The sequence below is a fragment of the Tursiops truncatus genome, chromosome 9, assembly GCF_011762595.2.
Source record: "Tursiops truncatus isolate mTurTru1 chromosome 9, mTurTru1.mat.Y, whole genome shotgun sequence".
NCBI lineage: Eukaryota > Metazoa > Chordata > Mammalia > Artiodactyla > Delphinidae > Tursiops > Tursiops truncatus.
In genome coordinates, this window is record NC_047042.1 from 30074232 (window position 1) to 30098467 (window position 24236).

General features: G+C 35.7%; 1 protein-coding gene across 10 annotated transcripts in view; it reads left to right on the plus strand.

Moving 5' to 3' along the window:
- RUNDC3B (RUN domain containing 3B) overlaps window positions 1–24236 on the plus strand; it is a 148231-nt gene that overhangs the window by 64053 nt on the left and 59942 nt on the right. For all 10 annotated transcript variants that reach the window (XM_073809626.1, XM_073809630.1, XM_033862963.2 and 7 more), the window contains 4 exons: window positions 2014–2147; window positions 9063–9148; window positions 19889–19978; window positions 22377–22457. In XM_073809626.1, the coding sequence (XP_073665727.1) occupies window positions 2014–2147; window positions 9063–9148; window positions 19889–19978; window positions 22377–22457 (391 nt within the window). The remainder of the gene's footprint in view (window positions 1–2013; window positions 2148–9062; window positions 9149–19888; window positions 19979–22376; window positions 22458–24236) is intronic.

Sequence of the window (24236 nt, forward strand, 5' to 3'; positions counted from 1 at the left end):
AAGATTATAAACATTCCTATAGATTTGTATTTTTTGGTAGTAAGATTTAATTTTTTTTTTTTTTTTTTTTTTTTTTTTTTTTTTTTTGCGTTATGTGGGCCTCTCACTGTCGTGGCCTCTCTCGTTGCGGAGCACAGGCTCCGGACATGCTGGCTCAGCGGCCATGGCTTATGGGCCTAGCCGCTCTGCGGCATGTGGGATCTTCCTGGACCAGGGCACGAACCCATGTCCCCTGCATCGGCAGGTGGACTCTCAACCACTGCGCCACCAGGGAAGCCCAGATTTAATTTTTAAGGAGACATTTGAGTTATATAGATGTTTGAGTAAAGATTTCTAGATGCTTTTGTATTTTTAGTTATTTGTAGACAAAGCTAAATGTATTTGTCCAGAATATTTGATATCTGTAATCTAGCATGCAGACATCTTGATACCAGGTTGTCACTGAGCTGTTTCTGTAAAAAGATACTAATTAGATTTTTTAAATTCAAATTTCTATATGCATTGCAATTAAGATTTTGTTTTGTGCTGATTAACCAGTCGATTTGTTTAGTAAATATTTATTAAATGCCCACTATGAGCCAAGCACTGTGTTAAGTGCTGGAGATAGAATTGAGGACAAATAAGATACAGTCCTTGCCTTAGTGATCTTACCACCTAATATGTGAGACAATCAAGTAAGCAGATAATTATAAGGGTAAGTAAGCTCAGGGTGATATGCCAGCACATAGGGAGGAGTAACTTACTGCAGAGATCACACGTGGCTTACCAGAAGAGGAGCCCTTGGAAATGTCCTCCATGATGAATAGGGGTTACCTATCATGATATGTGAGCTTTCTGTTGGTTGAGTAACCATACTATTAGAAATACCAGGGGGATCTTTTAAAAAATACCAGTGTGTAGGCCCACCCCCAAAGATTCTGATTATTTAGTTTGGGTGGAGCCCAGACATGAGAACTTTTTAAAAGAAGCCCAGTCATTCTTATGGGCTGCCCTGGTTGGACACCACTCAAATATTTTAGACGTTGTTCCTAAAATGCTGCTTGTGGACAAGAACACTTTAACTCTTTTTGATGTTGCTTAGAGAGAACGTGTTACTGGGGAAAAGAAGATTGAGATAAATATTAACTGAAAACAAAGAAGCAGAGATTTTAAAATATAAAAGCTAATCTTTCTTCATTAAGATTGAACAACTTCCCTAGGTAAGAATAATTATTCCAGACACCTGAAGAAATATTAAGATGTCTCTCATGTCCCATTTAAAAATATTCAGAGTAAAAAATTGTTCCCCTGGACCTACTACTCAAAGTCCTGCATAGAAATATTAATACTAATATAAGATACACACAAAAGAACATTTGTTCTTGAACAATACATAATTACCCAAATCTGGAAGATTAGAATAGTAAATGCCTGAAGGACTTGTCACAGGTTGGTGACTAGAAGAGAGCAGATGAATGACAGTTAGATGAAGGTTTGGTAGAATGGTGGTGAATGAGTGGGAATGATTAGTGAATGTAGGAGTCTCACTGATTATAGGTACTTACAGACCACACATTGTTTCATTTCTTTGAAGTATCCCTCTGAAGAGGAGAAAAAGTGTTGCCTTTTAAGTTTTTTCTGTTTTTCCAAGAAGAGGAAGCTTCAGGATGCAACTGGTGAAGTTTAAATTAACGCTTAACTAGAACCACAAAGAGGCATACCTGTGTGCTCTCTGAAAGACTGTGTTAGAATAACAGGATATTAACCTATAAGAGATTTTTTAGTGTCTAGACCCTTTTTACTTCATTTAATTTAATTTTATTGTTGAGAAAACTATGATCCAGATACATTAAATAAATTGCCCAAAGTAACACAACTAGGTAAAGGTAGAACGGGATCAGACTTAAGGCTTTTTGACCCCAGGTGCCCTTTCCACAATCGCACACTCCACTGACATTTATTTCTCAGAGTTTTATTCTTGAGTTTTGAATTTCTAGTCTAGTTTTATTTTGTATTACAATTTGTCTCCTGAAGGTCAAGTAACCTGGTTTGGTTATGAAAGTCCTCGTAGCTTCTGGGACTATATCAGAGTGGCTTGCCGGAAAGTTTCACAGAACTGTATCTGCAGCATTGAAAATATGGAAAATGTCAGTTCCTCTAGAGCTAAGGTAAGGCATAAATAATAATGTGCAGTATGTGTAATCTAATCCTAAACAATTTTGACCCAAATAGAAAATTTTGAGCTCTTTGCTATATAAAATCTTTCTTTTCTTTGTTGGAATTAAGCACTTGACCAAATTTAACATCTTTCAGAGGCTTGTTTCATTTTTTATTTTTAGTAGCATGTAATAATTTTAGAATGCTCTTGAATCTTCACTGTTGCCTTATAAATAGCAGGAAGGTATGAAGCTAGTAACTATGAATTTCTTTTTTGAGAAGCACAGTAAAATATTTCCTAGTCTATGAAGTTTCTACATTTCTTGAATTACCTAAATCAGTGACTCTTAGTGTCCTGCGCTGGCAGTCCATAACGTCAAAACTATTTTCACATAGTACCAAATTGTTACTTGCCTTTTGCACCGGGTTGATACTTGCACTGCTTATGCAGAAGCAATGGTGGGTAAAATTAACTGGTTCCTTAGCATAAATTAAAGCAGTAGCATCAAACTATACTAGTAGTCATTGAGTTCTTCCTCACCGTACATGCAGTCTTAAAAACAAAAACAAAAACCAGTTTCACTTAATGTCCATGATGGTGAAGTAAACATTATTAATTTAATTAAATCTCAAGCTTTGAGAAGCTGTCTTTTTAATATCTTGAGTGACAAAATGGGAAGTATGTATACAGCGTATTGACATGTGATGGTTGTCTCAAGGAAACGTACTCATGCAGTAGTTTGAATTGTTAACTGAACCAGACACTTTTGTCATGTAATACTATTTTTACTTGAAGGAAAAACATTGAAACTATAGCCTTTTTAGACGTAGGCATTTTGTAGACATTTCATAAGTAAAGATGAATGAAGTAAACCTGTTCCTTCAAGAAAAACAGCTTGAGAGTATTTGTTGCCAATGGTAAAATGAAAGCTTTCCAGTAAAAATTAGAATTTTGGAAAACTTGTAGTGTATTCACCATCTTAACTCGATAACTTCCTAGTACTTAAATGCTTTTCTAATAACACTGATGTTGATATTAACAAAAATATATATTATTTAATGGAATGTGTCAGTATTTTGTAGACCTGCATAACTTATATTTTTTATTTTTGTAACATCTTTATTGGAGTATAACTGCTTCACAATGGTGTGTTAGTTTCTGCTTTATAACAAAGTGAATCAGTTATACATATACATATGTTCCCATATCTCTTCCCTCTTGCGTCTGATGTGTGGAATAATAAAATCATGCATGGGTAAAATATCCATTCAAAGTGTAAGAATGTAATACAGTATGAAACATTCATTGATATGGTTATAGAGTCCATGTTGCAATTAACCTTTAAGAAATTATCACTTATTGAGTTTTGATTAGAACCAAAGGAGAATATCATCCACAATTATCTGAAAAGGCTATTAAATGATTCCTTTTTCCAATTATGTATCTGTGTGAGGGTAGATTTTCTTCACATGCTTCAACCAGAACGACCCATTGCAACAGATAGAATGCTGAAGCAGATATCTAGTTCTCTTTTATTAAGCCATACATTAAAGAGATTTGTAAAAATGTAAAACAGAGGTCTCTTCTCTCTAATATTTTTTTTAGGGAAAGATAGTTATTTTTTCATAAAAATATGGTTTTCAGTGTTAACATATAATGAGTTCATTATTTTTTAATAACTATATATTTTTAAAGTTTCCAGTTTTGACTTGTAGTGCAGTGAATATGGATAGATATAACCTATGTAAAAACCCTTTGGAGTCCTCAAAATTTTTAAGATTGTGAAGGTCTGAGCTGGTGACATAAGGTATGTTAGCTTTAGTATAGTAGTTTATTTATTTTTATTGGTTTGTCATAATAACTTTCCTTACCATTTTTGACACTTAAGAGTTACAGAATGAAATAAAAATGAAATAGAAAATAAAGGTTGAAAATATTAGATAGTTTTAAGTCGACATAATTTAATTCAATTCATTATCTGACAATCATAACCTAATAAATTACATGTCTGTATAATACACAAATGTATAACAATCATCTTTCAACAGTGTAGTTTCTAAGTTTATTGTTCCTGTATCCATTTTTATTTAGAAAGATTTTTTTTCTTATGGAAAATTTTTGGTTAGCAAAATTGACACATATATTGAAATTAAATATTTTGTAAAACATGGACCAAGTACCTAAATTTTAAAACAATTTATTTTTACTTTTTTTAATATAATTTTTAAAGGTTACTTTCCATTTACAGTTATTACAAAATATTGGCTCTATTCCCTATGCTGTATAGTGCATCCTTGTAGCCTGTCTTACACCCAGTAGTTTGTACCTTCCACTCTCCTACCCCTATACTGCCCCCCCATCCTTGTTAGGATAAGCAACCTTATCCCTTGTTCCTTCTATGATATAAATTTAACATATTAGACCAATTTCTGAATATACTACTCACATCAACCATTCATACATCCATGCATCCTTCCACCTGATAAATTTTTATTGAGCACCTATACCATGACAGAACTGTGAGTGTAGTCTTTAATACATTCTTATGACTTATGTCCCTAATCCTTCCTAGTTATTCCTGGTCTCATCTTCTTGTTTACTTTTTCCTTGTTCAGAAGCTGGCCTTGTCAGTGCTTTGTCCCAGAGGCTGGTTAGCCAAATTTTCTACTGAAAGAGGCAGAGACAGAGAGAGGGTGTTAATCACAGATACACCAGAATTACCAAATACTAGAACTTTGCAATAAGATATAGTATTGCAAAGAGGCCATTTTTATGTTCATTTTCTATTACTGATTCACAAATCTACCTCCTCTTTTAACTACCACTCGACTTTTCCTATCCCTAGTTCTTTAGTGTGATGGCCCCAAACCTGGAAGTGACACAAATTGGAGGGGCCCTGTAAACACTCCAGGCTTTTATTTGTGACCCCAGAAAGGCTATACCTTGGGAGTAAGGGGAATTCAGATGAAGACTAGCCTTCAAAAGACCTAAAAGCGGTGTCCTTAAGTGGTACAAGGTGATTTTCAAGTACACTGTCTGTCTACCAGAAGAAAAGCAAATCTACTCTAGAGAAAGGTAGCACTAGAGTTGCTACAAATTTTCCTCCACAGTGTCCATTATTTAATCAGAAATCACCAGGTATATACGGAAACAAGATTAAATGAATAAAACTAAGAAATATAAAAAAGACAATTGAAACAGACCTATGGGAGATGCAGATAATGAACTTTTAAGTAATTATGATATAAATAAAGATTAAGAATACTAGAGAACTGGAGTATATAAGAAAATCCAAATAGGAAGCTACAGGATATTCATTCTTATAGAACTTGTACAAAAATCGGTCGTTTGCTAAGTTGTAATTCACCTCAATGAATTTCAGAGGATTGAAATATAAGTATGTTCTCTAACCACAGTAGAATCAATAATAAAAAGATAACTAGAAAATGCTTATATAAGTTGAATTTGAGAAGAATTTCTAAATAACTCATGGATGAAAGAAGAAATTACACATGAAATTGAAAAATATTTGGTAAGTAATGATAATGAAAATATATAAAAAATTATGCTTAGAGGAGAATAGATAGGCTTAAATAGACTTTTATGTATTTTTTTTAAAGAAAGGCTGAAAAATCAGTGATCAAAGCTTTCATCTCAAGAAGCTTAAAAAAAAGTAATAAACCCAAAGTAGAAGGAAAGAAATAATGAAGAGCAAAAATTCAATTAAATTGAAACAAGTGTACACTAGAAGCCTATCAACAAAGCCAAAAGTTGGTATTTTTTGGTTTTTTTAACTAATTAATTAATTTATTTTTGGCTGCGTTGGGTCTACGTTGCTGTGTGCTGGCTTTCTCTAGTTTCGGCCAGCAGGGGCTTCTCTTCATTGTGGTGCGCAGGCTTCTTGTGGCGTTGGCTTCTCTTGTTGCAGAGCACGGGCTCTAGGTGCGTAAGCTTCAGTACTTGTGGCAGGCGGGCTCAGTAGTTGTGGCTCACAGGCTCTAAAGCGCAGGCTCAGTAGTTGTGGCACACGGGCTTAGCTGTTCCGTGGCATGTGGAATCTTCCTGGACCAGGGATCAAACCCGTACCCCCTGCATTGGCAGGTGGATTCTTAACCACTGTGCCACCAGGGAAGTCCCAGTTGGTGTTTTTAAAAAGATTAATATAACTGTTAAGTTTCTAGCAAGGCTACTCAAGAAAGAAAAGAAAAAGAGAGATTATAAATTACCAGTATCAGTAATGAAGAAGAGGTAAAACCCATCGACCCTACAGACATTAAAAATCCTAAAAGAAAGTATTATGAATAACTTCACACCTATAAATTAAAAAATTTAAATGAAATGGGCAGATTATTTGAAAACTGTCACTTACAAAGCTAACACAAAAAGGAAGAAAGCCTCTGAATATTCTGATGTCTACTAAAGAAATTGACGCTATAATTTAAAATCTTCCCCTTGCAGCTCATTTTTAAATTGAGTTATCTTTTTCTTATGGATTTGTAAGAATTTTTGGCATTCTACAAATGAGATTCTTTTGTCAGATACATATAATGCAAGTATTTTTGTCCACTCTGTGATTTGTCTTTTTACTATCTTAAATGATTACAGTTCATCCCCTGAAATAGGAGGGAAGGTAGAGTGTATGGGTATTAGTTCAATTAGGTTGGTTGGTTTGGTGGCATGAGTTTCCTGTCTTCCAGTTGTGTCTATTTTTTGTTTCTTCATATAGTAAAGTAGGGATAGTATTGTAACCTGACTCACACACAGTTCTTGTGAGGATTAATACCTTAATGTGTAAAACGCTCTTAAAACAGAGGTAAGCATGTATTAATTACATTCTTAAGAAGTGTTGACTACGTTTATTTTTTGGAAAAACCTTTAGTGGCAAACAAACAAATATTTATGTCTCCCAAACAATAACAGCAACCTTCAGTGGTTCACCATTATCTGATAAAGTCTAAAATCTTAAACCTAATTTTCAGCTTTTCCCCCTTTATGGCCCCAACAAGCTTTATATCTTCTGTTTCTTTTGTTGAAAGAAAAGAAACTGTTAAAATCAGCACCATTTATTATGACAATATAACAAAGAATTCCACAAACATCTAAGGACAGGAAACTAGGTGCAGCCCAGTTCTGTGTGGATTGAAATTAATAAATCAGGAAGCAGGACTTTCCCCCATATTTCTTATCTTAACAATAGCACAGTCTCCTGTGTCTAACTTTCTCTGGAGAGCAGCTTTTCCCGCTTCTGTTTTAGAATGTAGCTTTTTGATTCAAGCCACTACTACTAGTCTCTGTGTCTTTTAGATGAAATTTTAAGAAACTTGAGACTGAGAGCTCATGCTTGCCTCTTCCTTCCTCTGTTCCAATCTGCTACAACTAACTGTAGGTTTCCCTGGGCTGACTCAGCAGAAACAATGGACTGAGCACAGGGCAAGCTAAGGGATTTTTAGGTTAAAAAAGGTGGGCAAACTGACTGGCATACTAATCACACCCATATCATTTCTTTATTTCCCAACAATACTGCTGCTTGTAGCCTGCTAGGTTGTTTTTTTTTTTTTAATTTATTGTAATTTTTTTTTGGCTGCATTGGGTCTTTGTTGCTGTGCGTGGGCTTTCTCTAGTTGTGGCGAGCGGGGGCTACTCTTTGTTGCATTGCGTGGGCTTCTCGTTGCGGTGGCTTCTCATTGTGGAGCACAGGCTCTAGGCGCACGGGCTCAGTAGTTGTGGCTCGCGGGCTCTAGAGCACAGGCTCAGTAGTTGTGGCACACGGGCTTAGTTGCTCTGCGGCATGTGGGATCTTCTCGGACCAGGGCTCAAACCTGTGTCCCCTGCATTGGCAGGCGGCTTCTTAACCACTGCACCACCAGGGAAGTCCTAGCCTGCTAGGTTTTTCCACGTCTCGATTAACTCCGTTTTCATCCTTCTGTCCGACAGTTTTGGTGAATTCACTAGAGTTGTAGACATTTCTACAACTGTAGACATTTCAGTGCTTCTTTTTCTATACTGGTAGTCGACCATCATATATATTGGTTAGCGACACCTTTATTCTTAGCTGCCATTGCAGTGTTTTGAATTTCTATATAGTTAATCTTCATAGATTTTCTGGAGATGTGTGAAAGGGTTGAGTGAAAAGGAAAGTAATTGAATTATAAAATTCCCACTAAAAAATATAATCTTTATAGTCTTTCATTCTAAACAAAGAATCCAGAAGAAATGCTTTGGATTATAACAAAACTGGCTAGTCCCAACTATTGAATGATGTTACCTCTTTTCAAAAGTAAAATTAAATTTTTCATATTTTGTTAGAATTGTGTGTTTTCTCTGATTTTGTTCTAGAGTATGCTTCTGGGTGCTTTTGTTGTGCGTTTGTTTTTTCTGGTTTAAATTTTCGGTAATAGTCTTTAGAATATGCTCTGGAGGCACCAAATTCAGTAACTCATGATTTGGATGCATGATAAATAATGAAATTTGGTTGTCTGAAACGTTCCTCTGGAAAGACTAAACAAGTGGTGTGAAGGTGATTATTAATGAGAACGGACTCTTTTCTTCATGTTTTATAAGGGAGCTCATTTTAATTGGCATGTTGATTTGGGCATTGAAGTAAAGAGATATGTCTTGTGATTTCCTTCTATAATTCACAAGAAGTCTGTAACCCAAGTTAAGTCAATATTAATGGTTATGTCCCTTCAGATGCTAGAAAGTTAATCTGACATGATCTACCCTGCACCTTCAGAGAACAAAGTATATACTATATATAATTAAAATTTACCTCATCTTATCTACTTATTTTTTAGTCTTTATCAAATGCATATTTTGAGTTATTCTTTGCATATTAAAATGTTTATATTTTTATGACATAGCAGGCAAAATATATTTTAACTTCTAATTTTTTTTTTCATGTTTGATTCTTTCTTCTTCCTTTTAGGGTAGAGCCTGGATCAGAGTAGCACTCATGGAAAAACATTTATCTGAATACATCTCTACAGCTCTGAGAGACTTCAAAACAACCAGGTTTAAAAGTCCTTTTAATTTTCAATATATATTTAAAAGATTTACCAGAAGACTTAGCAGTAAGAATAGATGAAGACGCATTTGTTTTTAAAGTCCTTGCCTATTTTATTTCCTCCTTTTTGTACTTCTCAGATAAATCCACTGTCTTCTCAGGAAAATGCAGTTTCTCAACTAAACATACATCTTACCTTGGTTTATCTTTTCAGGCCTCACACTCTGCCTGGAATGTCTTTTTTCTGAACAATTTCTGATTCTTACTTTTTCAACACGTGAAGTTTCATTTTCTCCACAGACTTTTTTCTAACCAATTTGGAGAAAAATCTGTGAAATCCCTATAGCATTCTTTCTCTTTCCACACCACAATATTTATTTCTTTAATTCTTATATAATATAATTAATGGTTGCTCAATTGTCTTTTTAGGGCAGTCTATACCAGTGTTCTTCTTGGGTTGTAAGATGGTACATTGTGCAAAACAGGACTTTATTAATTTTTTATGATGGTCAAGAAAAGGTTCATATTAGGACAACAGTCATTCCTACTCAGCTGTGGTCTGCTAATCTATATTTATAGCTTTTGTTAAAGAAACCATTTTTTTTCCATTTCAGTAGTATTTGTAAATGAAAATATTCAATATTTTCAATATCCTAGATATGTACTATTCAATACAGTCACCACTAACCACATGCCACTGTGTAAATTAAAATTGAAATTAAGTAAAATTACTGGGCTTCCCTGGTGACGCAGTGGTTAAGAATCCACCTGCCGACGCAGGGGACACGGTTTTGAGCCCTGATCCAGGAAGATCCCACATGCCGCGGAGCAGTGAAGCCTGTGGGCCACAACTACTGAGCCTGCACTGTAGAGCCCACGTGCCACAACTACTGAAGCCCGTGCACCTAGAGCCCATGCTCCGCAACAAGAGAAGCCACCTCAGTGAGAAGCCCGCGCACCGCAATGAAGAGTAGCCCCCACTCGCCGCAACTAGAGAAAGCCCACACGCAGTAACAAAGACCCAGCACAACCAAAAATAAATAAATAAAATAAATTAATTTATTTTTTAAAAAAGTAAAATTACTGATTCAGTTCTTCAGTTGCTTTATCACATTTTAGGTGTTCACTGGCCTTCTGTGGTTAATGGCAGCCAAATTGGACAGCACAGATATAGAACAGTGCTTCATAGCAGAAAGTTCTATCAGACAGCACTGCCTTAGACACTTCTAAATTACCATACTTATTTCTACCTCGTTAATTGTATTTCTTAAAGAAGAGAGTGTCTGTAAACCAGTTTTGACAGAAAATAAGGAATATATATACAGAAATCATGTTATCTGGAATCTTAAGTTCATGTCCTGATGCCATATTTGACATTTTGGATTTTGAGAAAATCTGGGCCTTTATTATGACACATTCTTTTAGCTAACTAGCTAATATAGATTACAATATCTTTACTTAGGTGTCTTTATGTTTTTAGGTAATAAAACAATAAATTTTTTATTTGGAAGATACAAAGAAAAAATTATCATTATAAATTTGACCAGGATATAAAGACTTTTAACTCCAAGAAGCATTTGCATAAAGTAAATCTGATATATGCTTATTGAATTCTTTTAAAGCAGTATGATACTCTTGAGATATTTCTAAAGATAGACAGTGAGATGATGATAAACTCTTAGACATTTGAAATAAGTCTTATGCAATGAAACATTTGTTTTATTTATCATCACTAGTAAATACGTTTAATTATGGAAGATAATAAATATTGAAGATAATAAGGCTTCAAAAATAAAAGTAGTATCAGAATCTCATAGATCAAACCTAAAAATCCTAAATTAATGAAATCAAAACCAAGTTTATACCATAATTATCTCCTGTACAATAACAAGATAGTCTTTTCTAAATAGAAATTAAAGCATTAATAATCTCTCTAGGGTTTCCCTGGTGGTGCAGTGGTTAAGAATCCACCTGCCAATGCAGGGGACACGGGTTCAAGCCCTGGTCCAGGAAGATCCCACATGCCGCAGAGCAACTAAGCCCATGTGCCACAACTACTGAGCCTGCTCTCTGGAGCACGCGAGCCACAACTACTGAGCCCATGTGCCACAACTACTGAAGCCCGCGTGCCTAGAGCCCGTGCTCCGCAACAAGAGAAGCCACTGCAATGAGAAGGCCACGTACCGCAACGAAGAGTAGCCCCCACTCGCCGCAACTAGAGGAAGCCCGCATGCATCAACGAAGACCCAGTGTAGCCAAAAATAAATAAATAAATTTAAGAAAAAAAAATCTCTCTAAGTTGTTAGTCTTGTTTCTTAGTTTACACAATTGGGTGGGGTAGAAATAGTACTTGAATAGACTATTTTTAGAGTGAGTAGCTTAAATTTTTTAAGGGAAATCCTTTTTGCCTTGTTTTTAGGTATTAGCTGGGTTTTTTTTGAAAAAAGGAAGTGATTCAGCTGTAAAAAGTTCATGAAGTAAAAATATTCTTGTAACAATATATAAACATATATTACTCAAATAGAAACATGGCTTAGTATATGTTTATACACGCACAGAAATACATCATATTTATATACACAGATACACACACAGTATTTAAATGTGACTATGATGGCTCTGTAATTATCAAGAAATGAAGTAAGTAGTTACTTCAGAACTCTCATCCTAAAAGTTAACTAAAAAAAGGCAGTTGCCAAAAGACGAAGTCTTTTTTTTTAACTATTTACACTACTTATTTTTTATTAACTGAAATCAAACCAGAGAAACTTAATTATAAATAAATTTGATTGTGAACCCATAGCGAAAACATATGTATTTGGAAGATTACGTTTGTAAAATAACAAGTGTACTTTTAGAAAGAAGAGTTATTCCTTACCTTTTGTCTGGATGCTCCCTGACATAAGCGCTTGTAGAACAATGAGAAATGATCTCTAATTCTTTAGGAGTCTTGAGAGTATCTGAATCAAGTGATTTCTTCTTGTTCTACTCTTCACAGATAGAGAGTAATGAGGTCTTTTAAAATGGTGATACAAGTGTTTACCCCAGTACAGAAGGAGGAGCTACATGAGCTAAGACAGGCAGCTTGAAAGTACTGATCAGTGAAAATCCAAGGATAAGGATTGGGTAGAGGAACTGTGGGGAGCACAACTACGATAAATCTTCTGACGTACGTGACGATCGCTCCAAAGTATTAGAGAAATTCATGTGATCTTTTTGCTACGGTGGAGGATATCTTGGTGAGCAATTGAAAAAATCCTTGAAGAGTTTCACGGTTTACGGATTGGGGTGTTGTTGGGAAAGAGCCAGAGGTGGGAAGTTGGCAGACTCAAGAAGAGAATCCAAGCTAAAAAAAAAAAAAGGAATTATTTTGGTAGGTTACTGGGGAAACCTAGAGATAGAGAAGTAAGGTAGAAACTGAATAATTTGCTCAAAGTTTTACTTTCTCCTCACCCGTGGCCTGAAAAATAATTAGAAAAGTTAAGCTAAAGAATACAAATGTGACATTTGAAACAAGATCGAAAATATTCTGGTAAGATTTTGAAGTAACAACTGTGGAAAATATAAAGTAGAGAAAAAATTACTGTGTGGAATCCTGTTTATTACCTTGCAGTTGCACCACAGTACTTCATTTATGATGACAAAAGTAGTGTTCAAAAAACGTTAATCTTCTCGATATGATAGTAGGAGTAAGAGAAGAGGAACGTATAAAGTAAAACTTCAAAATTACTCAGCTGTCACAAAGGGGGAAGAAAAAGGAATGGATAAACACTTTTCTAAAGGATAGGAGAGTAGATGGGGTAGTGATAAATTACCACACCTTTCAAGAACTAAGAAGGTCTTTAGGAATTTGAATGTTTGAAAGTTTTACATTATTAAGATGAAAAAAATACACGTGATTAAAATGTGCTTGTGGACTGCTGCCACACAGCACATATAAAGTTAACTCAAAATGGCTCAGACCTAAAAGTAAAGCTCTTAGAAGAGAACATAGATGTAAATCTGCATGACCTGGGATTAGATAGTAGTTTCTTAGACATGTTACTAAACACCCAAGCAGCAAAAGGAAAATAGATAAATTGGGCAGAATCAAAATGTAAAGCTTATCGCTTTGAAGAATATCTTCAAGAAAGTGAAAAAACAATCCACAGAACTGGAGAAAATATTTGCAAAGCCTATATCTGATAAGAGACTTGATTGTGAAATATATATGAAGAACTCTTACAACTCAGTAATAAAATATTTTTAAATTTTAAAATGGGCAAAGAATCTGAATAGACATTTTTCCAAAGAAGGTACACAAATGACCAAGAAACACATGGAAGATGTGTAACATCAGTAGGCAGCAGGGAAATGCAAATCTAAACTGCAAGATACCACTGCGCACCTGCTAGGATGGCTACGATCAAAAGAACATATATGGGCTTCCCTGGTGGCACAGTGGTTGAGAGTCCGCCTGCCGATGCAGGGGACACGGGCTCGTGCCCCGGTCCGGGAGGATCCCACATGCCGTGGAGCGGCTGGGCCCGTGAGCCATGGCTGCTGGGCCTGCGCATCCGGAGCGTGTGCTCCGCAACGGGAGAGGCCACAACAGTGAGAGGCCCGTGTACCGCAAAAAAAAAAAAAAGAATATATAATAACAAGTGTTGGCAAGGATGTGGAAACATTGCAACAATTATACATTGATTGTGGGAAAGTAAAATGATGCAACCACTTTGAAAAACAGCCTGGCAATTCCTCATAAAGTTAAACGTAGAGTTACTATATGTCCCAGCACATGAATCCTAGATAAATAGATACAGATATCCAAGAGAATTAAAACCATGTGTTCACAAAAAAAACATGTACACAGATGTTCACAGCAGCATAATCCATAAGAGCCAAAAAGGCGAGAGAACCCGAATATCCATCAACTGATGAAGGGGTAAGCAAAATGTCCACTCCATGCGGTGGAATATTATTCAGCCATAAAAAGGAATGAAAAGCTGCTGCTGCTGCTTCTGGTGCTTGCTTATGTGCTTGTTCTGTGGGACCCAGTACCTCATTTGTGAAGTGGTAGCTGAGGAGGATCTGGACCTCGCCACAGCCGATGAAAAGCCCAAGGAGTCAAGACTGAAGACAAGAATCATATTAACAGTCAAGACAATCTTTTCTTTTCTTTTCTTTTCTTTTTTTTTTTTTACGGTACGCGGGCCTCTCACTGCCGTGGCCTCTCCCGTTGCAGAGCACAGGCTCCGGACGCGCAGGCCCAGCGGCCATGGCTCACGGGCCCAGCCGCTCCGCAGCATGTGGGATCTTCCCGGACCGGGGCACGAACCCATGTCCCCTGCATCGGCAGGCGGACTCTCAACCACTGCGCCACCAGGGAAGCCCAAGACAATCATTTTTGTTGTGATGGAATGTGTCTCCTGTCAGAGGCTGCTTTCTTCTAGATCCTATCCCCATTCACTTCTTCCTTTAGTTATCACCTCTCTCTTTCCTCATCCTCAATCTCTTTCCCATTGCTGGATCATTCCCACCCACGTAGAAGCATATACTGGTATCTCCTACCTTAACAGCAAAAACTTCTCCCTTGAACCTGCATTTCCCTCTCATACTGCTCATTTCCACGTTCTGCTTCATCACCAGACTTCTCAAAAATCTTTATACACACTTTCATCTCCTTACCTGAGAGTCGCTCTTTATTCTCGTCCAGCTTCTGCCTCTCACCACTCCACCAAGGATAATTTTAGAATACCAATAATCCACAAGCTACCCAGACGTAATGGACATTTCTCTGTCCACATTGTACTTCCTTGTACAGCTAAAATAGTTGAAAACTTCCTCTTTCTTGAAAAACCTCTCTGCTTTTAACTTATATAGCATTCCCTGGTTTTTCTTTCTCCCTCTGTAGTTGCCCTTCCTCAGGCTTCTTTTACTCTTCACAGCTTCTTAGTGTCAGTATTCTCTGGGCTCAGTCCTCTGTTGTCTACTCTTCTCAGAATTTCATCCATCTCCCTGGAACTTTACCAGCTATATGGTGGCGGCACCACATTTACCAACTTTACCACCATACCTGCTGTATGGTGGCGGCACCACATTTAAACCTCTAGCTAGATAGTTCAGATTTCTTGATTCCGTGCCCCACCCCATCGTACAACCCCGTTGACCCACTTCTTGGCAAATGGTTTCGCTGCCCTACTTACATGGCTGACGAAGTCAGAATCTGAAATTCATGTTTGATTCCTCTTTCTCCTTCATTTTTTTAAATATAAATTTATTTTATTTCTGGCTTCATTGGGTCTTCGTTGCTGCATGTGGGCTTTCTCTAGTTGCGGCGAGTGGGGGCTACTCTTCGTTGCAGTGCGCGGGCTTCTTATCGCGGTGCTTCTCTTGTTGTGGAACATGGGCTCTAGGCGCGCAGGCTCAGTAGCTGTGGCTCGCAGGCTCAGCCGTTGTGGCGCACGGGCTTAGTTGCTCCACGGCATGTGGGATCTTCCCGGACCGGGGCTCGAACCCCTGTCCCCTGCATTGGCAGGTGTCCCCTGCACTGCGCCACCAGGGAAGCCCCTCTCCTTCATTCTTTCCAGTCGTTCCAGTAGCAACTCTTTTCGATCCTATCTCCAAAATTTATCTCGAATCTACCCATTTACCTTTATCGCCATGGCTGCAAGTGTAATGCATACCTTTCTCATCTCTTGCTTATACTCCCCTATTGTCTTCCCAACTGAGATTCCAGTTTGCCCCCTCCCAGTAGCCACCCAGCTTCCAGCCAGTCTTAAAAGTAAAAGGGATCCTGTCAATTCCCACTTTAAACATTGAAATGGTTTCTCATTACTTTAGCCAGCAGGCTCTGCAAATACATTCCCTGGAGTCAGACCCTGGATTCGCCACTTTCTGGCTGTGGAATCTTGGGTAAATTGCTTACTCCCTCCATGGCATAGTATTTGGTGGTAAAGTTAAGCAAGATAATTCACGTAAAGCACTTATAACTGTGCCTGGCACTCAGTATATGTTTACAATTATTGTTAATGTTATGTGGCCTACAGAGCCCTGGGTGATCAAACTTCTCTGGGCCTAAGGTCTCAGACTAAACACTTGAGAATGTCTTTCCTAATGACTTTCTTCAAAGTTGGGTTCTCCTTTATTTTTTCTCTACCTCAACAACTTATTTATTTACTTTATACTACTTACCATCTCTGATTATCTTTTTTCAGCCTGTCCTCTCCCCTAGACTATAAGCTCCATAAAGAGGGGTCATGTTTACCTTGTTCACCATTTTATCTATAGGATATAGCACAGTTCTTGCTATATTATGTATTTATTGATAAAAATAATTAAAGAATCTCACATTCTTAGCAAGACCTTTTGGAGATTTATTTTTTGGCCAGTTTTTCATCCTGATTCCATTTGACTTAGAATAGAACATTTCTTTATAATGCTGTAATTTGTTTTGTATGTCATGAGGGAGAATCTTCTTTATCTCCTCCCTTCAAGTTTCTTATGTAAGGGCTAAACTGGGGAAGAGAACAAGATGTTGATAAAGAAATTTCTTTGGTTTATAAGATAAGCTTTCTCATATTTTAATATTGCACTTTTAGTGTGTGGAATAACTTATGACTCAAAAAAGGAAATTTTGAAGCATGGTATTGTGCAATATCAACATCATCTATTCTGGTTGTTCACTTTGGATCCCACCCAAAGGATATTTGTTATTGAAGTACCTGAAAGGCCTTAAAATAGTCTTTCAGAATGAACACTAAGGATGGCATTATAGACACATATTTCAACTAAAATTAAATTATATGTGTTAATAAAAAGAGTATTATTCTTATTAGGGTATTATTTTAAATACTTTTTCTAGTTTCTAATATATTTCTAGTCAACATACAAATAATTGGAAAGAGTATACCTAATAGAAAGTGGGAGCTTTTCTTCCAGACCACAGTAATATCAAATAGTTGCTCACAGTTTTCCTTTGCTTCTAAAATACAAAACTTCTTTAAAGATATAGTCTACTATATAAATCTTTAAACAGAAGTATTTAATATATTTTTCACCTTGGTACTTTCAATATTTATAATACATTTTTGCAAGTCAGTATGCTCTTTTGGTTAGATCCTGCTCATAAAAATATTTTCTTTAGAACAAAAAATATTTTCAACAAAAAAGGGAATTTTTTTAGTATATACCTTACTATTATTGGATTAGTCATCTTAGGCTTTGCTCTTGGCTCATTGGTTACATAATCTTGATTATATAAGCAAACTTTATTAATGTTCCAATTTTTCTATGAGATAAAATGAAGAAATTGAAAGCTTACAGTCTTTAGAAGTCTTTGAAAATATTGATAACAAGAATCAGATTTTCAGTCAAAATTATTGATATGTTGGTTTGATTAAGGGAATATAAAATAAATTTTTCCTGATAGCTTCTACCTCTCTAATATACATGAATGAGTGTGTTGTCTCTGATTAATTCTTTGATTAAATGATAGAAATATAATCTTTTGCAGATCACTTAGTATTCTTTTAAATATTGTTATTTTAAAAATTTGTTATCTCAAAGTTAGAATTACATTTACTGAAAATTTTTTGTTTTTTTAACCAGGACTAATAATGAAAAGTTCAGCATACAATGGACAATTCTCTTAACTAGCCTTTCCTCTTCCATTTTTCCTCCCTTCCCCTCTGTTGCAGTGAAAACTGTTAAATTAAATCAGGTCTTTGCAGCATTATGCTTCATGCTTGGTTTTATTTGAGTGGAATTATTGATTTCACGTATAGCAAGCACTTCACTTATATAGGTTAGCTTAAAAAAATCAGTAGTAAAACAAAAGCCAAAAAACCTCAGTAAAACAATATGATATACACACACATAAATGACCTTTAGGCTTAAAATTTTTTCTAAAAACCAGTTAGTTTTTGTTTCAGGTATTTTTCATTAGTTCCTAATATAATATTAACATTAGGAAACAAGCAAGAATAGTTTTGATCTGACTCCTAGAATGTACTTTAAAACATGGTGGGCTCAAGGTAGCAAATAAAAGTATACCTTTTCTTATATAGGGAAGTACTAGGAATAATGGGTCATTGCCAGTGTCAAAAGCCAGAACAAACACCTGTGTCCCATAGAATGTGGTGGTCTAGAACCACTGGAATCATAGTTCTTCCAGGAGTTGATAAAATATTCAATCAACGGCCGATTTAGCCATTGGGGCAGAGACAAGATCTCAGATATATAGATTTGTCTAAATATCTTTTAGACAAATCTATATATCTTAGATTACCTTTTTGTGGAACACCTCAGTTGAATATGTAGAAATTACTTCCATTTATTTTACTAATCTTTGTTAGGCTGGAACTTTTAGTTTTTCTCCTTTTATGTAAATGAATGAAAACAATTCCCATATGTCCAAGGAAACAGAAAACATCTAATCCAAGCTAGTCTTCCCACCATGTTTGTTGGCAGCCTTACATCTGTCAGAGGGTAAAGAGTCTTTTATTTTTCTTTGTACTTTTTATTCATGTAAAATTCCTTAAGGTCCGTAACAGAGGTTAAATTCTCTTTAAATATTTTTGTTTTAAAAGAAGTATTATGGTTTAATAGAAAATATGCAGAACTTAAAGTAAGAAGGATTGGTTTTCCTCCTTGATAAGTTTATCCACATAAGCTTGGGCAAATTGTTTTAACCTGACTCACTTCTTGGTGGTGAATTTGAAATGAATGACAGTTCCTTCAGCATTTACTTCATGGGCTTTGCAATTATTAAATAGTATGATTGTAAAAGTATTTGGTAAACTGTGGACTGTTTCAGTATTGATGCTAGTATTATAAACTTTACATGCAGCCTTTATAAACTCATGAATATGGAAAAGAGCAAGACAAATTTCCTTTAATAAGAAACTTTCCTTTTAGTTAGTGGGGTGTTACAGAGTGGTGTTGACTATGTGTAATATAAATAGTTATAATAATTTAATTATCCCTGTTACTGGACATAAACTAGTTTTTGCATACTATTATTCTTAAAAAGAAGTAAATTCAATGATCTTACATTCTTTTGTGGAAAAATACCTTAAGCCCATATTAAATAATATTTTTTTCAAAATATTTATTTTAAATATTTTAAAATAAAACTTTAGTATTTTAAAAATTAACATTGATCAAAACAGAAAGCTTTCAAGGAATTAGCAAAATAGATTCATATTCACTTTTTGTCAAAGATATGATGAATACTTTTTTTTCATAGGCAGCCACCTTGCTAGCCCATCTGCCCTATTAGTATTGTAGTGTTAAAGGTTAGCATAAATTACTATTAATCACACCTTCCTAGTTCTTAATTTAGTTAATAACCTTTGGAATTACAGAAAAACAGAATGTGTGTTTGTGTTTGTTCTATGTATAGAATAATAATCTACCTAGTATTGAAAATAGACCAGTATAAATGACTGTGAATTTACCACCTTTCAGTTGACATTTATATTGCTTCACTCTTAGAGAAAAATGCTAGACACTGTAGACCCCTTGAATGAGTCACTTTGGGGATTCTTTTTAAGAGAGGTATAAGCACTTAGAATGATTTTCTTTGTTACAGTGGCAGCTTTTTTTCCTAAGTATCTGCAAGACTTGAGTGATCCAAGTTTGTTCTTGTTGTGACAAATTAAATAAAATTTAGTTCTTTCTACTTGAGCTTGGGCTCTAAGTGATTTCTGTAGATGAAACTTCAGTCAGTTTTTAATATTTATGTGTTCACCCATGTCATTTTTTAGGAGATTTTATGAAGATGGAGCAATTGTCTTGGGTGAGGAAGCAAATATGCTTGCTGGCATGCTGCTTGGACTCAATGCTATTGATTTCAGGTATTTCATCTAACTATATGCATTATGACTTAAAGTTATTCTACCTCATAATAGTTTCCACTTATGATTCTTTTCTTTCAGTTTTCTAAGTAAAGCACACTGTTGGATATTGATTTGATTTATGTTGTTCCCTTTCGAATGAGATCAGTTTTCTAAATAGGTTTGCTCTCAAAAAAGAGGCTGTCTCAAACTTAGGGAATGAACTGACAACCTTGCTCTCTAGTTTGGGTAAAAAGAAAGCTTGGACCACATCCTGCCAAGCAGAGAAGTCATGCGCTCTGGTAGCACTGAAGGAAGGTTTTGGATCTCATCTCTTAGTATTTTTCAACTACTGCTTTAAAATGAAAAAGAAATACACTAAAAGAAGATTCAAATCCAGAAAGATTTTCATTGTCTCATGTGGTGAGATAAAGAGGATATTGACAGGCTATCTTAGGTATGTTATTTTTCTTGTTTTGTATCTAAAATATTAAAAATTTTGTTAATATTTGCTTTTATTATCAACAAGATGAATTGATTTCAGAATAAGATTACAAGTACTAAAAATGGACATTGTAAGTTCTTTTTAGGTTGATGGCAGCATCCTTTTGCATTTCTTTAATTGATCTAAGATTTTACATTGTACTAAAAGTAAAAGGTTTGTCTAGAATAAGAACTGAAACATGAGAATGAAGGAAGTATTATATGTATATATATATGTGTATATATATACACATATATATATATTTTGTGTGTGTGTGTGTGTGTGTGTGTGGTATGCGGGCCTCTCACTGCTGTGGCCTCTCCCGTTGCGGAGCACAGGCTCTGGACGCGCAGGCTCAGCAGCCATGGCCCACGGGCCCAGCTGCTCCGCGGCATGTGGGATCCTACCGGACCAGGGCACGAACCCATGTCCCCCGCATCGGCAGGTGGACTCTCAATCACTGCGCCACCAGGGAAGCCCTATATTTTTATTGAAATATATCACTTAAATATATCATTAAATATATCACTTAAATATATCACTTAAAATATATCACAAGAATGTTAACAAATAAGTATAAAACTTAAATGAAAATCTAGTTTTCATTTTTAGTTCATTTTTTGAACTAAAAAATAATGCTACCCAGTTTCACTGAGGTTAACTTTTTCTAGTAACTCACTTCTTTTTCAAAATACTTTTCACTTTGTAAGTGTAACTTTCCTCTATTTAAAATTTGATAAGTGGGATTGGGTTAATTAGCTTAATTCTTTATGATGAATGTGATAGATGCAGTTTTGAAGGTTGTCTTTATGATCCCTCTAAGGGTGTTAACTTTTTACATGGCATGTTGCTGGCTCTGTCCAAATACTTTACAACTTCATTTAGTTTTTGGTTGGGGAAAAAAAAAACCTGGGTTAAGAATCTAAACTCTTGGCTTATTGTAACCCACTGATAATGTATAGAGAGAAAGTGTCTTAAAGATGCATTAGTAATGTTTCTAGAAATGAAGGAAAACCCATGTAAAATGTTGCCACTTTGATTCTTTCCTTAGTCAATTCTGGAAAAATACATACTGCACCCTTGATATTAACATATTAGAACAAGTATTTCAACAGGCACATTTCCCAAAGAAACCAGAAGGTAGTGGTTCATATATGAATTTTTTTCTTTTTTTTTAAATTAATTAATTGTATTTATTTATTTTTGGCCGCACTGGGTCTTCGTTGCCGCTTGTGGGCTTTCTCAAGTTGAGGCTAGCAGGGGCTATTCTTCCTTGCAATGCACGGGCTTCTCATTGAGGTGGCTTCTCTTGTTGCAGAGCACGGGCTCTAGGTGCACGGGCTTCAGTAGTTGTAGCAGGTGGGCTCGGTAGTTGTGGCTTGCGGGCTCCAGAGCTCAGGCTAAGCAGCTGTGGCGCACGGGCCCAGCTGCTCCGTGGCATGTGGAATCTTCCCGGACCAGGGCTCAAACCCACGTCCCCTGAATTGGCAGGCGGGCTCTCAACCACTGTGCCACCAGGGAAGCCCCATGAATTTTTTTTCTAATTAGGAGATTTTCTTTTTAGGAGATATTAAGTATCACCTGAGAATTTGTAAATGTGAACAACAAGGCTTCATCTGAAAATTCTCTAGCGATGTCTTAAGAATTTAGTAAAGACGAGGATAGTATGAAATAAATAATGTTTGAACAGATTTCTCAGTAAATTTTACTTTTGCATGATATATTTATGTAACAGTGTTATTAACTCATACAAGCTTTTGTTATTGATATGGAAGGTAGAATATCTTTATGAGGTGTTTATAACAAGTCACATTTAAATTACAAATAAGAAATTCACCTGCAATTTGATGAAACAAATGTCTCTAACAAGAGATTGTTTATAACACTTTGATTTAAATTTTAATGTATTAATATATTTACTGTCTATTGTCTTAGCTTCTGCCTGAAGGGAGAAGGATTAGATGGCAACTTTCCTGCTGTAATAGACTATACACCATATTTGAAGTTTACCCAAAGGTATTTGACATTTTGAAATATGTTATTGAAATCTTAATTTATAATTGAATGTCTTGTGCAATATATTCATCTGATTAAAACTACTTTTTATAAAACATTTATTTCAGTATCAGAGATCATTCAAAAATATAAACTCCAGTTGTGTTTTTAGTATATATATAAATATATAGTTTTTACATAATTGTAATCCCAGTGTAAATATAGTTTTTAAAAAATAGCGTGTATTTCTACTGCTGTAGTCAATATAATAACTTTAATAGCTCTGTAATAGTCCATTGAGATTACAAAACTATAATTCATTATTTAAATTGTTTTTCATTTATCTCCATTATAATGAAAAGAATAATGAACATTTTTGTGCAAATAAATTTTCCTTTTGTTTCTGTTGTGCATTTATAGAGTTATTCAGGTAAGTACAGTGAAAAATTTTGTGGCTCTTAAAGTCTGTTCTTAGAGTTGTATCAATTTATCCTGCTACCAGTATTTTGTGAGAGTTACGGATTTTCCATAATCTCATCAGCATTGAAAATTAATCAGATGAAATCTATTCTGAAGATCTTCTTGCATAATTGACTTCCCAAATAGAATAATGATCTTTATATACTTCTTTCTTTTTCACATCTTTATTGGAGTATAAATGCTTTACAGTGTTGTGTTAGTTTCTGCTGTACAACAAAGTGAATCAGCTATATGTATACATATATCTCCATATATATCCCCATATTCCCTCCCTCTTGCGCCTCCCTCCCACCCTCCCTATGCCACCCCTCTAGGTCGTCACAAAGCATCGAGCTGATCTCCCTGTGCTGTGCAGCAGCTTCCCACTAGCTATCTACTTTACATTTGGTAGTGTATATATGTCAGTGCTACTCTCTCACTTCGTCACAGCTAACCCTTCCCCCCTTGTGCCCTCAAGTCCATTCTCTACGTCTGTGTCTTTATGCCTGCCCTGCCACTAGGTTCATGAGTACCACTTTTTGAAATGCCATACATATGCATTAGCATATGGTATTTGTTTTTCTCTTTCTGACTTACTTCACTCTGTATGACAGATTCTAGGTCCATCCACCTCACTACAAATAACTCAATTTTCTTCCTTTTTATGGCTGAGTAATATTCCATTATATATATGTGCCACATCTTCTTTATCCATTTTTCTGTCAGTGGACGTTTAGGTTGCATCCATGTCCTGGCTATTGTAAATAGTGCTGCAATGAACATTGTGGTACATGACTCTTTTTGAATTATGGTTTTCTCAGAGTATATGCCCAGTAGTGGGATTGCTGGGTCATATGGTAGTTCTATTTTTAGTTTTTTTAAGGAAACTCCATACTGTTCTCCATAGTAGCTGTGTCAGTTTACATTCCCACCAACATTGCAGGAGGGTTCCCTTTTCTCCACACCCTCTCTGGCACTTATTTTTTCTAGATTTTTTGATGATGGCCTTTCTGACCAGTGTGAGCTGATACCTCATTGTGGTTTTGATTTGCATTTTTCTAATGATTAGTGATGCTGAGCATCTTTTCATGTATTTGTTGGCCATCTGTATATCTCCTTTGGAGAAATGTATATTTAGGTCTTCCACCCATTTTTGAATTGGGTTGTTTGGTTTTGTGATATTTAGCTGCATGAGCTGCTTATATATTTTGGAGATTAATCCTTTGTCCATTGTTTCATTTGCAAATATTTTCTCCCATTCTGAGGGTTGTCTTTTCGTCTTGTTTATGGTTTCCTTTGCTGTGCAAAAGCTTTGAAGTTTCATTAGGTCCGATTTGTTTA